Here is a 14,768-nt window from a genome sequence, read left to right on the forward strand (position 1 = left end):
ACTGACATTGAGAAACATAGAAACATAGAAATATCTGGCCCAAGAGACAATATTCCTCCAACATTAAGACATCATAATTAGCATTTTAGTGGTTGTAGACTGTCAAGATGAAAATTTATAGTTTTAGTAATTAAAGGCTCCATCTATTGAAAACACATTTGGCATTAAAATATGACAAGTCTAAAACAGAGACCACAAATTATGATGCAGAAGTTTGCAATAATGTTTTGGAGCTGTTATTACGGACTATTGTTAAAAATGACAATGACTTAATTTTGGATTTTTTTTTAGTTAACAACAGGAAATACAGCAGAAAAATTAAATTTTTCCCCTTTTGTTATTGTTTAACAACCTAATAATAATTTGTGTTTGATTGACAAATAGATGCCTGAATTACATTAAGTTAATTACTTTGTTAATAATAAAACTATTTAAGCCAAATATCTATTTTAAAAAATGCCATAAAAATACAAAATTTTACATTTGCCTAAATATATTTTTTTAAAGTATGCTAATATTGTGGCAGTTTAAGCGCTCAGGCTGCAGTAATTAGACGGTTAGAGCTTCGTTTCGCCAGGTGGCGCCATGTTGTTGGCGCTTCAGGAGACAAGTGAGCGGGAGAGACCGACTGACAGGAGCTAAAACGACACGTTTTCGGTACTTTTATGGGGGAAAAAAACCAATAAGGTGGTAAAAAAAAAAGAAAAAGAAATTAGTGGTAAATGTTGAAACTGGTCCTGGGCAGCCAACGTGAACGATACTGCTAGCTGCAAGCTAACCTTAGCTTCTGCTCACAAAGTTGCCCAAAAAGAAAAAAAGCATAAACTTCAAATTTCGCTCAAGAAGGCTGACAAAGAATCTGGTGCTGTTTTGAAAAGGAGTTTTTCAAGGAGAAAGTAAGTTTTTTTCTGGGAGTTTAAGTGGTCTTGAGAGGACCAAGTGATCATGTTTCAGAGGAACTACCGCAACCTGGCCGTGGTGACACATGTGGTGAATGATGGTAAGTCTGACTCCTATTATTCTCTCGGCTTCGTTTAGCCCGGGTTTACATTACCGTCTAATCGCTTACACCTGCTTATGCTTCGTGTTTTAAACAGACATTGTGAATGATATTGCCTTAACATTGAAAATTTACAAAATAAATAAGCATGCTACCGAGGAGGAAGGTGTAGCTATTGTTTACCTGGTCAGAGAATTAAATGGTGTGATGCTAACGGAAGCCTTCAGGCTAATATTTTAAATGCATATGTTTTTATATTAATTAAATATATATTCAGTTGCAGTTTGGTTACTAAGAACCAGGATGGTCACGATTTGCGATAAAACACAGTTTGTACAGCTGACCCTATCCTAAAGTTTCTTTGAGCGAAATATTATCAAATTATACTCCTTTTTAAATCCTGATAGGCCATATTAAAGTGCACTGTTTGTACAAAAAAAGCACCTCTGGACAATTCCAGAATAAAATATTAAGAGCTTATTATGACATTTTGTGATATTTCTGCTAGTATTAAACCGTGCTGGTTCACTGTCAGGGCTTATTGGGACATCATTATTGTTATTGCTTCCAGCTGCACCTTCCTGCATTGAAAGTGCTCCTGGTTTTATGCTTCAGTGGCACAAACAATAGAAGTGAGTCATTAATATGACCTGGGTTTTTTTTCTTACTTTTAAAAATCAGTCTTTTGTGCACATGTCACGGGAACTTTACAGTTATTTGGAGGATTACTGACAGCTGGTCAAAACAACATACTGAGATATGATTTGTGCAGCGCTGAAATTAGAATAAAAACTTCTGTAGGTTTAGGAAATGACACATCTAAATGAATCTTATGTGATTCTGTTTTTATCAAAGGTCTCAGTGTTACATGATGTTGAAATTATTATTTTCAAATTCAAACAATATAGTTTTTAGAAGTGTTGCTAAACGAGACAACCCCATTTTGTATACCCTTTGAAACCGCTGTAGTTTTTTTAAAAACACATTTGCATACTGGCGCAGCTTTGAAAAAACAACAACAAACCGGCCCGTTGGCTAACTTAAAAGACAGCTGTCTGTGTTTTATCCCTCATCTTTGTGGAAATACAGAAGTTGGTGAGCCTTTTAAAGAGGTTCGTGTGTGATTTAAGTGGTCGGATATCCTACATCAAGCTTCGCGCTATAGGTTTTGCGCATATATACGCAAAAGTAAGTCGAAGCTAACGCTAGCAAAACCTGATTTGTACATTGTTTTTTTTTTTTTTTTTTTACTTGACCATAATCCCACCGTAGTTTGTTTCAACTGTCCGCTCCCTTTTCTTGCCCCGGAAGAGAACCCAGTTGTGTTTCCGGCTTTGTCTTTTCGTTTGGGCTCGGCAGGGGAAGCTAAGCTAAGCTGCTAGTTACGAGCCGACAGTCACGTCGCGGTCGCCTTTGTTTCCGCTGGTCCACTCGGAATGTTGGAGTTTCTCCGACAGCCTTGGCTTTGAGTGCCGTGAAACAAAGAAAAGAAACCACCACTAGTAGCATTGTTGTTTTTTGTTTTACTCTGGGTTGTGGTTGTTATCCAACACTATTGGAGAAATATGGCGGACGGCGGGCATTACTACAACGGTAAGAAGCCACGTTCACTGCAGGTTTAAACTTACTGCACTTTTAACGACCTTTCCACAGATCTTGGAGACTTTATGGTGAGGAGAGAGGTCAGAAGAACCGATTTCATGGTTCACGGAGGTAAAAATATGTCGAAGGCATCTCGGAGGTGTCATTTTGTGACACATGTTTACCCAGTACCACGCCATGAATATTTCTATTATTTCGCTGGTAAAATGAGTCCAGAGAGTTACTGCAGAGATCAACAAGACCAGGGCTTGTCTTGGATATTTAAAGGACTTTTTAAAATGAGCATAATTTGCAAAAGTGTAGGCTTAATTAAAATCTGCTACAGAGTGCGTATTTAAAATTGTAAGCTTCCTTTAATGTTTACATTGCAATCTGTATTTGAGCTCTTTTCAGTCTTATCTAGTCCATGTACAGTAGCTGATTTAATTTAACTCATAACCTATGCCTTTTGGGGGGTTATTATTGCTTGTATTTTGTAGCTGAGATGTGATATTTAGGTTGTGAGCTAACTTACTTTCTCCGTTACAGAGCATGATGACAGAACCGCACCACAGTTTCGCAACCGTAAAGGCAGAGGCCCTCACAAAGGTCGGTATGACAGGTCTCGCAGAGACCGCCAGCGTGGAAACCACTCAGGAGGGTTTGGAGGTCCTGGACCACGGTCGAGGCTTGAAGATACTGATGGAGATGTAACTATGAGTGATGGCTGTCAGGACAGCAGCTCCCAGAACAGATTGTAAGTGTAATAAGTTACACTTTCATTGAATGCATTTGCTAGAGTTTGTCTGATAAACTTCTCACAGTAATACTTTAGTCTAAGTAAACAATTAATGGCTTTAAACTGAAAAGAACATTTGCACAATGTATAATTTTCTTGTAAGGTGAGTAACACGTGAACAGCAAGGTCTTAGGTGTTTGATGTGGATTTCATGTGAAGCTGTAGGAAAGGTGTTACATCTTGAATAGCCCGCACAGGATGAGAAAGTAGAGCACCAGGCCATTTTCACTTCTGTTCCTTTGCTGACATGAATAGTACCACAGGAAAAGTGAACAGGACTGAAACGGTAAAAGTGAACTGAGAAAAAATAAGTGATTTTGTTAGTCAGCTAAAAATTATAACATGAAATTATTAAAATATCAGCTCGTGTCCTGCGTCCAGTGTGACTTTTTTTTTTCTAGTTTCCACATCTTGAATGAAAAACTGGTTGATGAAGGAGAATATTCCAGGTAATAAAAAGGGAGGCCACTGTAAAGCAGTGTTTTAATAAGTTTGCCTGTCTGTGTCTCATGCTCTGCCAGTACATGCGTGTGACTATTTCACAAACACTGGGGGTAGGGTAATTATTTCTTTATTTATTTTAAGTCTACTACAATAAGAACTGCGAGTGTGAAAGCTGTGTTGGGCCTTGACAAAAGGTTAAAGCAACACTGAATGTAAGGAAAAATACAGAGCATTTATCCGTGTAATTTTGAAACCTGACTCCTGTCGACCTGATGCAAAGTCCTGTAATGATTGTTGTTGGCACACTGGTGATTGCTTGTGCATATCATAACCACACTTGCTGCAGTCTACCCCTAAATGATGGAAATGGTTTTGAACTAGAATCAGAACACAAGTCAGAATGGCAAACAACGCAATTACAGAGGTTTTTATCAGGAATCTCCTTATTGCTATCTCGAGATATATGATTGATGAGTCACTGCAATGCATGTTGAGACCGACCTACTGGTACCTTTAGCCCTTCTGCTCTGCACACACCAGATTGCAAAAATCTAGATAGGCACAACAAACTGGTAGTTTATCAAAGCGCCTCACATGCCAGAATTGTGACTTAATCTTTGGCAGATGGCATGATTTGCAATGATGATAATAGATAAATAAACTGCTTGTACAAAGACAGAATACTGAGAAATAGAACTTAAAAATTGCATTGATTCTTTTCCCTGTGTGGCCATATGCCTGAATATATACTGCCTTGTTGTGTTCTCCCTAGTAACCCATACGGAAGACCTTTTAGGAAATTAGATGGACGGTTTGACAGAGACAGGCGACAAGGCAAAGGTGGAGGCAGAGGTGGAGGGGGTGGTCCCTTCAGAGGAGGAGAACGAGGTGGCGGAGGAGGGAAAAACCAATCGGGCTGGTACAAAGTAACGGTGTGTATCATTACGGTCACCCCAGGAAGTCAAAGAAACCACTTTGTAATCTATAAAGAAATTATATTTTGTTTCTTGTATGTTTGGCAGATTCCACATGGAAGAAAATATGACAAGAAGTGGCTACTCCCAGCTCTCCAGAACATTTGTTCCGTTCCGTACCACCCTATACAGGTGCATTTAAGCACTTATAATTACTAGTTATAAACAGATTTAATACCTTTTTATGTATTTCTTGAAGTAGCAAATGTATGAGTAAGCTTTTTTTAACAGTTTCTGTATGTTGTGTTCTGATAAAATAAATGATGTAATTCTTTGTGCCTATACAATTATTCAGAAAATATCTGCAGTACCCATGTAGTAAAATTTGTAAGTTAAGTCTAAGGCGATTTTAATTGTATTATCTTTTTCTTTCTTGTCTTGCCCTCTTTATCCAGTACCATGTGGACCATAACAGGGTCCATTTCTATGTGGATGACTCCTCTGTTGCCAGTGCTTTACACAAGTGTTCACATAAGATCACAGACACCGATGGTTATAAGGTATGTTGGTGTAATAATATCGATAGGTTTTTGTGTCATGTGTACTGTTCACGCCTATTGTACTCTGCTGTGCTGTTGCCTTAAGGTCACAGATCATTGGTGTGCTGCTACTGAGTGTTTATCCACCTACTTGAATGTGAAAACAAGATAATGAATAACCATTAATCAAACAATCTTAATCTTAAGTTATTGATTTGTCATTTTCCATCTGTGTTTCTTCAAGGTCGAAGTGCACGTCAACAAAAGTGCTCCACCGTCATTCCTCCTCTCTGACCTGAAGCCTGAACACCTGGAGCACCTGAAGGTAGGAAGCACCTGAGTGGGGGCAGTGATTGTGGCTAAAAGCCTCATAAGTAATGTTCAAAATGTCTTTGAGTTTCTCTAATCATTGTGAGAGTCTGTTGCTCAAACTAATGGTGTTCTAGTACTAAGTACACTGTTAAAGTGTCGTTCTTACATATATTAACTGTTTATTAGTGATGTTAATAGCACGTTCGTTTAAATGCAGTTTACTAGTTTAGGTCACAGAATTATAGAACCTCAAAGCAAAGCATTTTCATTTTAGTGATGCACATGTCATGAGTGAAAGTGAAAGTTTGTCATGTCTCTAAGAAGTTGGAGACAGGCGGCCTTTAGCCTGCATTTTTAACCGATCGTCTCAACCTGACTCCCTGTCAAAAAATGCCAAGTATGGTGCTTGTCTTGTTTGTAGAGACATTTTTAGAATGAAATTGCAGAAAACAAAGTTGACTAAATACACATTTCACCCGTTACTGCTAAATGTAGTAAGACAGTATGATTTAAAATGACGACATCTCAGTTTCACAACCATAAAGGCAAAGCGCCCCAAACTAACCAACCACAATGTTCAGGACTTTGTTATGATGAACTTAACTCATTCACTGCCATTGACGTCTATAGCCGTCAATTGCAGTGAATGAGTCAATGGGTTTAACTCATTCACTGCCAATGGCTGGCAGTGAATGAGTTAACATCAACAATAAAATGACTTACTGATGAGTGTACAGCTATCCACTCAACACAACAAAAAGGAAGAAAGCACCACCTTCTGGTGCTTTTGGGAAATACATGTTAAATTCTCAAGCAAGCAGACCACTGAACTACCAATAGCTGCTATATTCTAGCCAAACCCTACTTATAATAACTGTAAATGTGTATTGTCCCAGTCAGGTGTTTTCAGAGTAAAGCTGCAACTATGGGGAGTGATTAGGAGCGTTAGTAGAACCTTAATAAAATATTTATAAATTTTTGAAATTTTTATATGACTGTACCATATGTTTATTATTTGTGTTGTTATATTTGGACGCATTGAGCAAACGGGTAAAGTGGTGGCTGCTTCGCTGCATTCATTTTATTAAATTGGTAAACTCTTTTTGCATTTGATTCAACAGAAGTGATCTGACCTGAGTGGTGGAGAGAGTTCAGAGGAGAATTATTTTGCCATTGTGACCATTTTTGGTGTTTTGGAGGCTAATGTGTTGATTCTTCTTTTTATCTGACAGCAATGCATGGCAAAACGTTTCGATGCCTCCCAGCAAGCACTCGACTTGAACAACATTCGAACAGACCCAGGTGATTATACGCATCTTTTAAAAAAATTTTTACATACATTTGCTACCAGGATCACACGGTTCATACTTATAAGTAAGTTTCTGACCAGCCTTACAGAAATGATGATGATGATGATTATTATTGTTATTATAATACTTGCATCTCTGCGAAATGGCGATTGAATGCCTGTTCTAAATGGCTTCCTGTGATGTTTTACACCAAGAGTCAAATCAATCCTCCTGTGAAACTGTACCTTGCAGAACTTTATTTACTGCCATGTAAAACAACACTTTAACATGTTTGTGTAGTGTTTTATTGCTAATTTTATCTTGCATGACAGACCTGGTGTCCCAAAACATTGAAGTGATCCTGAACAGGAAGACTAACATGGAAGCTGTCATCAAGATCATTGAAGAAAACATTCCTGAGGTAACATTAGTGCAGTGACAGAAGCACAGGCACTTCTACAATCTACTGTAGCTGCTATAAAGTAATGGAACATGTTTAAGTGTGCTCATTGTCATTTTGTGTCTCATTTTGCCAGCTGACGTCCTTAAACCTGAGTAACAACCGTATTCACAAACTGGATGAACTGGCTGAATTGGTTACCAAGGTGCCCAATTTGAAAACGCTCAATCTTTCTCAAAATGAGGTGAGACTGACTACTCAGTTTGTAGAAGTATAAACAGACATGACCTAGTGGTCCTTTGCACGTTGCGTGTGTATGTTTGTGCAATTTAAAAAAAAAAAATAAAAAAAAAAAAAATCCTGATTCTGTGTGGTTCTCCAGCTAAAGTCTGATCGGGAGCTGGACAAGGTGAAAGGCCTGAAGCTGGTGGAGCTGTGGCTAACTCGAAACCCTCTGTGTGACGTCTTCAAGGACCAGGCCTCATACATTAGGTCAGTCAGCGATTCACGAGATTGAAAAAGTAATTCTTACAGAAATAATTCAGTGACTGTGTGTGGCTGTCTGAGTATGATGCAGGATGCTACAAAACAAGATCAGTTACCTGTGTTTGTGTTTAAGATGGCTGTAAAGTAACAAACCATTTTGCTCAGGAGTTGAGGATGAACGCTTGGACCAAGCAGAGCCAACTCATAAAAACTTTAACAACTTGTGTTTTCTGTGAGTGAAACACTGTAACTCGCAGATATTATCTTTTTTTTTTTTTTTTTTTTAAAGTTGAAGGAGACGTACCAGTTGACTTCAACACACCATAAGCTTTCTGATCTTGTCACTGTGTTGAGGAATATTAAAAACGCCCTAAATGGAAATGATAACTGATTAATATTTGTCATTTATGTACAGATTTACTTGCATACAGACTTTTAAATATCCACGCAGTTGTGCCTATACCTATACACTTGTAGTGACATACACAAGTATTCGGCTATGTGCTGTGCGTTAAATAATCAAGGATCTGTGGGTATTTAAATGTTTTGGGTTTTTTTTTTGTTGTTGTCGTTGTTTTTTTGGGGGGGCGGTTTGAATGTGTTTTTCCCACTCAATGATTAACGTTTCTTTTTCGCACTGCAAACTAATCATTTCTTACTTTCAAAAGTTGCTGAGAGGACATCTGACCACAGTAAATTTGCACAGTGTTAAAATTTATTTTCCTTTCAGCTTGCTTAAACCCTCTGCAGTGTGAACAGCACTACTTCTTCTTTCTGACGGTTGTTCAGCTTCTCTGTGGCACTTCCTTTCAAGCTTTGGTCTCATCTTTGTGTGTTGTCACTCTAGGCGGCGCTCTGCCTAGTATTCCCCTGCTGACATTGTGGTTACTTATCCCATAAGCTGCTGTAAAAATACTGTCACACTGCAGATGATAAGAAGCATGCTATTTATTAAAAAAAAAAAAAAAAAAAAAAAAAAAAAAAAACGGTAACAAAAAGCAAAAAAAAAGTGAGCATTTCACATCTGATTTATTTCAAAAACAGGGATCCATAATGAGATTTTGAGCAGTACTGTAAAAGTGTAGACTCTCTGTTGGAGAGTGGGCAAGCCATTTTCATCTCGACAAATTTTGGATGAAACAAAGAAAATTTCCACAGCCAGTGTGTCCCCTCCCCTCATAGCACCCCTGCCCACTTGGCCCCCATATCAGGCGAGTATGGAAGGCTGGATAGCCCATGACGGGTAAGATCCCACCTCGAAACCCTGGGACAACCTAAGGCAGGCACAGTCACGATTACTCGGCCTCAGTCCCTGTGAGCTCAGACTCACTGATGAGATGAAGTGAAGAAGACGGGACTTCAAGGGTAAAGCCGCTGGGATGAGGCGGAGGGGGAAATGTCATTATCAATGACCAGTGATGAGCCAAAGAGAGAGAACACTCCCACTAAGTCTGATCTCTTTTGCCTAAAATGGGCCTCTGATTGTCTGTGAATGAAGTGGAGAGTTTGGCAAATATCCCTGACAAAACCTCTGAAGAAAATATGTTCTGAACTGGAAATCGGTTCAGAAAAAACCCCAACATGAAAACACTTCCTCTTCCAGTTTCTGATGGCTGTGACCAGTACGAAAAAGCTCAATTATTATTAGATGATTATCACTCTACGTCATGATTACGCCTCTTTAACCAGAGGCTTGGTCCCAAATTTTACTGGAAAAAAAAAAAAAAGCTTAGAGAAAGTTTATTTACTCTTCAGAGTGAGAAAGTTAGCTGGTAAATTTCGTACTTTAGCAGCAGGGGATGGGTACAGAATGAGCGGCGGGACTGCTAGGCTAAGCTCTCTTAGAGACCTCCTGTCGTTGCCGTTCGGCTCTCTTCTCAGGTCTGCTTTAATTGCTGATAATCGTGGGCACAGACGCTGATGAAAATCACCCAAATGATGAATAGTGACTGTCTTCTGAATGTTAGGCTACTTGTGCTAGTATGTCACTGAACTGTACTTCACCTGTTTTGTTTTCTTGGTGACGTAGACTCATCTGTTCCCCAACATCTTGGCCAGGGATTTTGTAACCACCTCTCTCCCAGCAATGCATAATCTCTTTATTTTAATACTTCAGAATTAATGTGTTTGCTGGATCCTGGTGTGGTCTCGTAAATCATGGGACTTTGCATGTTAGTATGTGTGCGCTCCTAGAAAAGTGTGCTTGTGTTGCTGCTCCATGTCAGATCTGTGTATGTCACCAAAATGGGGGAGAGGGTGAGTATACCAGCTGGTAAGTACACTTCAGTGCGGGAAACTTCAAAAGAGCACAGCAAAAAATATGAGAAGGACGAAAACGCTAAGTTGATTTGTGGATTTCCTTGTACACACAGAAGATTAAATCCTTTGTGACACTGGTTGTAATGAAACATTTTAATTTCATCCTCAAAGTGTAGTGTCCTAAAAATTCAACTGAAAGGCACAAAATGACATTAAGTGGATCAGCAGGTGTGACTGTCAGTTATACCCACAGTAATGAACATTATTTGTGTGTGTATGGGTATGGATTGTGACGATAACGTTCCTGCTCTTGGTTTTTGTTCCCATACCAGTGCTGTGCGCCAGAGGTTTCCCCGGCTTCTCAGACTGGTAGGTTCCCACATTTATATCTCAAAATTCACTATCTTTGAAGTCATTCTCCTTTATTTAGTTGTTCTTTTACCTAAAGATGCTATAAAATCCTTTTGAATATTCCAATAAATGTCACGTTCTGAAGAATCTGTTGGTGTTCTTCATTTCTATTGTTTTCGGCCAAAATGGGAAAAATGATCAGAGTAGTTTTGTTTCATGTGTTCCCTGGGAAACCCTAAAATGGTCATTATCTTTCATATGATACGCACATCTCCATATTTTAGTTTTTGTATTGCTTTATTGATGTTAAACCAAACTTTTACGATAATTTTGTGTGTTTCACTTTAGGATGGTCATGACCTCCCTCCACCGATTGGATTTGATGTGGAAACGCCCACCACTATTCCCCCCTGCAAGGTTAGCTGAATGTATAGTTTTACTCACTGATATTCAGCATTGTGTCTATATTACTGTTAACTAAATTAGTTTAATCTGCGTTGTACAAATGTTTTCCTGTGTGACTTTCCAGGGCAGCTGTTTTGGCTCCGATGAGATCAAGGCGCACATCCTTCGGTTCTTGCAACAGTAAGTTTCTCCTTTTCCTTTTTTAGTAATGAGGAAAACCCTGAAATTTTTTTTAGAGTTGGTGCACTGATAATGTGCCCACTGAACAATTAGTGTTTTTATTTGTTAATTTTAATTAGCTTTTAAGGAAATAATTTTTTGGGGAAAAGGACAAACACAGAAACTAACTTCATGGCTTGTGACTGTGTTGCAGGTACTACAGTATCTATGATTCGGGGGATAGACAGCCGCTCCTGGATGCCTATCATGATGGAGCATCATTATCAATCACAACACCTTACTCCACCCAGAACCCCTCCAGGTGAGGACACAAAAGCACATTTGTAGATAACTTACTACTCTGATTAATATATTTTGGGTGTTTTCATCAACAAAGCAGAATTAAGCTTTTCATTGACAAGATGTTTGCATGGGTTGCTCTTTCTGTGTCCTCCCCTAACATTGAGTCTGTTTGTCCCTCTGCTGTTTAGGAGCAGTCTGGGAGAGTATTACAAAGACAGTCGAAACCTGAAGAGAGTCAAAGACTCCAGTGAGTATCTTTCACTGTCTAAATTGAGGTTGTCGGGATTTGAGACGTCTCCTCATGTTTTCCCTCTCGAAATTTTGACTTCTTTAGCGATACGCTTTCGACTGCTGAAGCATACACGACTGAACGTGGTGGCTTTCCTCAATGAGCTACCAAAGACTCAGCACGACATCGCCTCCTTTACGATTGATGTGAACACCTACACGGTGGGTTTTCATTCTGTCATCCACCTTGACGTTTTCCTCTGAAGCAATTTATTGTTCTAATTCTCTCAAAACATGTTTTCCGTTTACAGAATACACTACTGTCATTCACAGTGAGTGGAGTCTTTAAAGAAGGTGAGCTGTTTTAGTCAGAGTTTTAGAATTGGTCCTGAACAAAGGGGCATACCTGTTGATTTCTTTACTAATTTGTCTGTCTGTTGTCTGTTTCAGTTGTTGTTGATGGGAAATCGCGAGAATCCACAATGGCCTTCTCTCGAGTTTTCATCACAGTCCCAGCAGGAAATTCTGGGTGAGTTTTACTGAGCTCCCGGTGGTTTATATGATCTTCCCGTGGTGCATAACGAAGTGTTTGTTTATTGTTATGCTTCAGTCTGCGTCTTGAGACCAGTCTGCAACAACTTGGCACCCACCAATCACTAGAGAAAAATGTGTATTTCATGAAATTGGTAACACGCTGTGTTAGAGTCAGAGAGTCATAACGGTCAAGTTAAATATATCAAACATATTACATGCGTGCGTCTCCTGCTAGAGCCTGACAGCAGACTGTATTGCAGATGAACCTAATCAGAAATTGTACCAACAAACAAAAAGGACGTTTAGCTTCTCCTGTGTATAACAGAAACATCCAGATATCCTTATGTTTTCTGTGTGTGGTTCTTTTGTGACAGGTTGTGCATTGTCAACGACCAGCTTTTCATTCGAATGGCCACAACAGAGGAGATCCGCCGAGCCTTCGTGGCTCCTGCCCCGACTCCATCTTCCAGCCCTGTCCCCACCCTCACTGCACAGCAGCAAGAGATGCTCACAGCTTTCTCACAGAAGTCTGGCATGAACCTGGAGTGGTCACAGAAGTGCGTTTTGTTTCCTGCTCATATCTTTTTGTGGTCTTGTGTATGATTGTGTATTTAAACATCTAAACATACATCTTTAACAGGTGTCTACAAGACAATGAATGGGACTTCAGCAGAGCAGCGCAGATCTTTACTCAGTTGAAGGTAACTTAAATTGTATAATAATAATGATAATTGTTCTGTCTATAAATCAACATAGAAACACTATTGTGAGGCCATGGCTTTGAAATATCTCCTTTTGTTTTCTCTTTCCAGGCTGAAGGAAAGATTCCTGACGTAGCTTTCATAAAATAAAGAGTGGAATCAAATATCTGTGAAATAAACTAAAGCGCAGTTACTTTTATTTATGGCTTTTGTTCTTTTATTCGCTCACTTTTGTTTAATTATGAATGAAGTAGATCAAGTCTACTTGTGTTAACTGTTTTAACAGCCAAATGTCATTCTGCTACTGTTTTTGGTTATTGTAACCTTAGTTTTTGGTCATTTGTATAGATATCACTACACAGTTTTTATAGGAATAAAGACATATGGCCATTGGTCCATTGTATTCATGTGCTCATCTTGATTTTGTTTGTTTATGTTTAACAATAAAATATATTTTGTCACAACTGATAAATTTTCTTCAAGGTTACATTAGAAAAGAGTGGAAAAGTGAGGGGGAACTGCCCAATAATTTGACTATATTTCAGTTTACAGTATAAATGTCAAAATATTTTAAATAACTGAGAAACTGTGACTTATTGAAAGATGAAAAATTGTTAAGTTTCATTGGGGGGAAAAAAATAGATCAATGGTGCTGCTCATGGATGACTTTAAGTTTTATCCACGCAAATATGTGTGGGAAAAGTTGACATAAAAAATATAGTATGGAACTTTTTACAGTGCTGCTTTAGTTCCTACATCTTTATGGCTGTCCAGATTGAAGTTTGGGCTAATTTAAATTGATTATTTTTCTTGTATATCAGAGACAGCTCGGGTTGAGCAGTTTGGAGACAGAGTAGTCTGATGTGGTGGGAGCATGCGAAATGGAGGGAGAGCAGACTGTTTAGACAAAGTGTTATTGAAGGGAGCAGCTGAGGGAAGCTGGCCTTAAGTTTGTGTTTGCTTTAGGGTGGTAGATTTAATATATGCTGTACATTTGCCTTACCTATGATACTAAGACTTGTGATGTTTATAATATTAAATATAGTTAAGATAAAACCACAAAGTTGAATAAAAAAAAATAAGTTTGGAGTTACAGAACTCTTGTTAGATACAACCAGTTTAATTGACCAAAACAAATTTTAAGGTTAAAGAACAAGTGAAAACGATCTGCAAGAAAAATAAATGGAGACAATCGGGGAGAACGCACACATTATCTTTTTTTCCAATTTTATTATTATTTTTTACATACAAAGGTACACACACTGAAGCGGAATTTAAAAAAATGTGATATTTTTTTTAAAAGGATAAGATTTGTGATTTCTGATCCTCCATATCGCCTTGCCTTCCATACAGTTATATGTAAATGTTCAAAACTCTGGAAGAAAAATATAAAATCAGTGTGTTACAATAAAAACGCTGACCTTCTAAAAATGGCGCCTGGATAGATACGTTCCTTTTCCGGTTTTTGTCTACGTCAGTGTGACGAGTTACGCACGGACGTTCCATCAGTTGGCGAATGATAACAATAAACAACCCCGAAACAAGGGATACGCGAAGAGGACTTATCGCTGCGGTTCGACACAAAGCTGGCGAAAATATGAGTTGAGACGGATACCGTCAGCTGGAGTAAAGTCTCGAAAAGTATCGTGGGAGCTTCTTGGGTCCTGACACAAAGGATTTTGTAGTTTTTGTGTAGGGAGAACTAGAGTTACGGTATACCCCTTCCTTAGCCCCTTGTAGCTAGCTGTGGCTCATTCCTTGTTTTTGCACACTTTGTTTTAGTCTGTTATGCAGTTTCCAGAGGACTGTACTCGCACTCGTTCTCCTCCACCACCTCTTCGCTCCCTCTCCCCGCTCTCTCTGGCCCTATGTCTCGCTGGTTTTTCCCCTGGTCGGGCTCAATCAAGAAGCGGGCCTGTCGGTACCTTTTACAGCACTACCTCGGTCACTTTTTGCAGGAGCGATTGAGCCTCGATCAGCTGGGCTTGGACTTGTACAACGGCAGCGGTGTCATCAAGGATATCAACCTCGATGTTTGGGTGAGTTTTTAACCGTGAGGAGAAG

The 14,768-nt window shown here is 39.0% G+C and overlaps 2 protein-coding genes across 6 annotated transcripts in view; both read left to right on the forward strand.

Annotated features, from left to right (window-relative positions):
• The first annotated feature begins 563 nt into the window (after positions 1 to 563).
• nxf1a (nuclear RNA export factor 1a) lies at positions 564 to 13,100 on the forward strand. Of its 5 annotated transcripts, none has more exons than XM_040015534.1 (22): positions 564 to 1,000; positions 2,654 to 2,713; positions 3,131 to 3,338; positions 4,597 to 4,756; positions 4,847 to 4,930; positions 5,194 to 5,298; positions 5,522 to 5,602; positions 6,822 to 6,891; positions 7,211 to 7,299; positions 7,415 to 7,522; positions 7,661 to 7,770; positions 10,356 to 10,392; positions 10,723 to 10,791; positions 10,904 to 10,959; positions 11,153 to 11,260; positions 11,430 to 11,488; positions 11,576 to 11,691; positions 11,781 to 11,823; positions 11,920 to 11,998; positions 12,378 to 12,560; positions 12,644 to 12,704; positions 12,816 to 13,100. In XM_040015534.1, exons 1-22 carry the CDS (start codon positions 946 to 948, stop codon positions 12,852 to 12,854), a joined length of 1,980 nt encoding a protein of 659 aa, XP_039871468.1. In that variant the 5' UTR covers positions 564 to 945; the 3' UTR covers positions 12,855 to 13,100. The 5 variants fall into 5 exon arrangements, with proteins under 5 accessions (XP_039871468.1, XP_039871469.1, XP_039871471.1 ...); XM_040015537.1 differs by lacking the exon at positions 564 to 1,000 and adding an exon at positions 1,596 to 1,632; XM_040015536.1 differs by lacking the exon at positions 564 to 1,000 and adding an exon at positions 1,858 to 2,188.
• A 1,085-nt stretch (positions 13,101 to 14,185) lies between these two features.
• The window catches only part of atg2a (autophagy related 2A), a 29,019-nt gene continuing 28,436 nt past the window's right edge, over positions 14,186 to 14,768 (forward strand). The window contains exon 1 of the mRNA XM_040015529.1: positions 14,186 to 14,743. Within this exon, the coding sequence (XP_039871463.1) occupies positions 14,573 to 14,743 (171 nt within the window). The 5' untranslated portion in view covers positions 14,186 to 14,572. The remainder of the gene's footprint in view (positions 14,744 to 14,768) is intronic.

The sequence above is a fragment of the Simochromis diagramma genome, unplaced genomic scaffold (genome assembly GCF_900408965.1).
Source record: "Simochromis diagramma unplaced genomic scaffold, fSimDia1.1 OVJJ01000685.1, whole genome shotgun sequence".
Classification (NCBI taxonomy): Eukaryota; Metazoa; Chordata; class Actinopteri; order Cichliformes; family Cichlidae; genus Simochromis; species Simochromis diagramma.

Bases quoted from the DNA above. Each gene is read 5' to 3' on its own strand.
- nxf1a (XM_040015534.1), top strand. From the start codon at position 946: ATGTTTCAGAGGAACTACCGCAACCTGGCCGTGGTGACACATGTGGTG. The intron at 10,393-10,722 runs GTAGGTTCCCAC...GTTTCACTTTAG, and splicing joins TTCCCCGGCTTCTCAGACTG to GATGGTCATGACCTCCCTCC. The intron at 11,692-11,780 runs GTGGGTTTTCAT...TTCCGTTTACAG, and splicing joins TTGATGTGAACACCTACACG to AATACACTACTGTCATTCAC.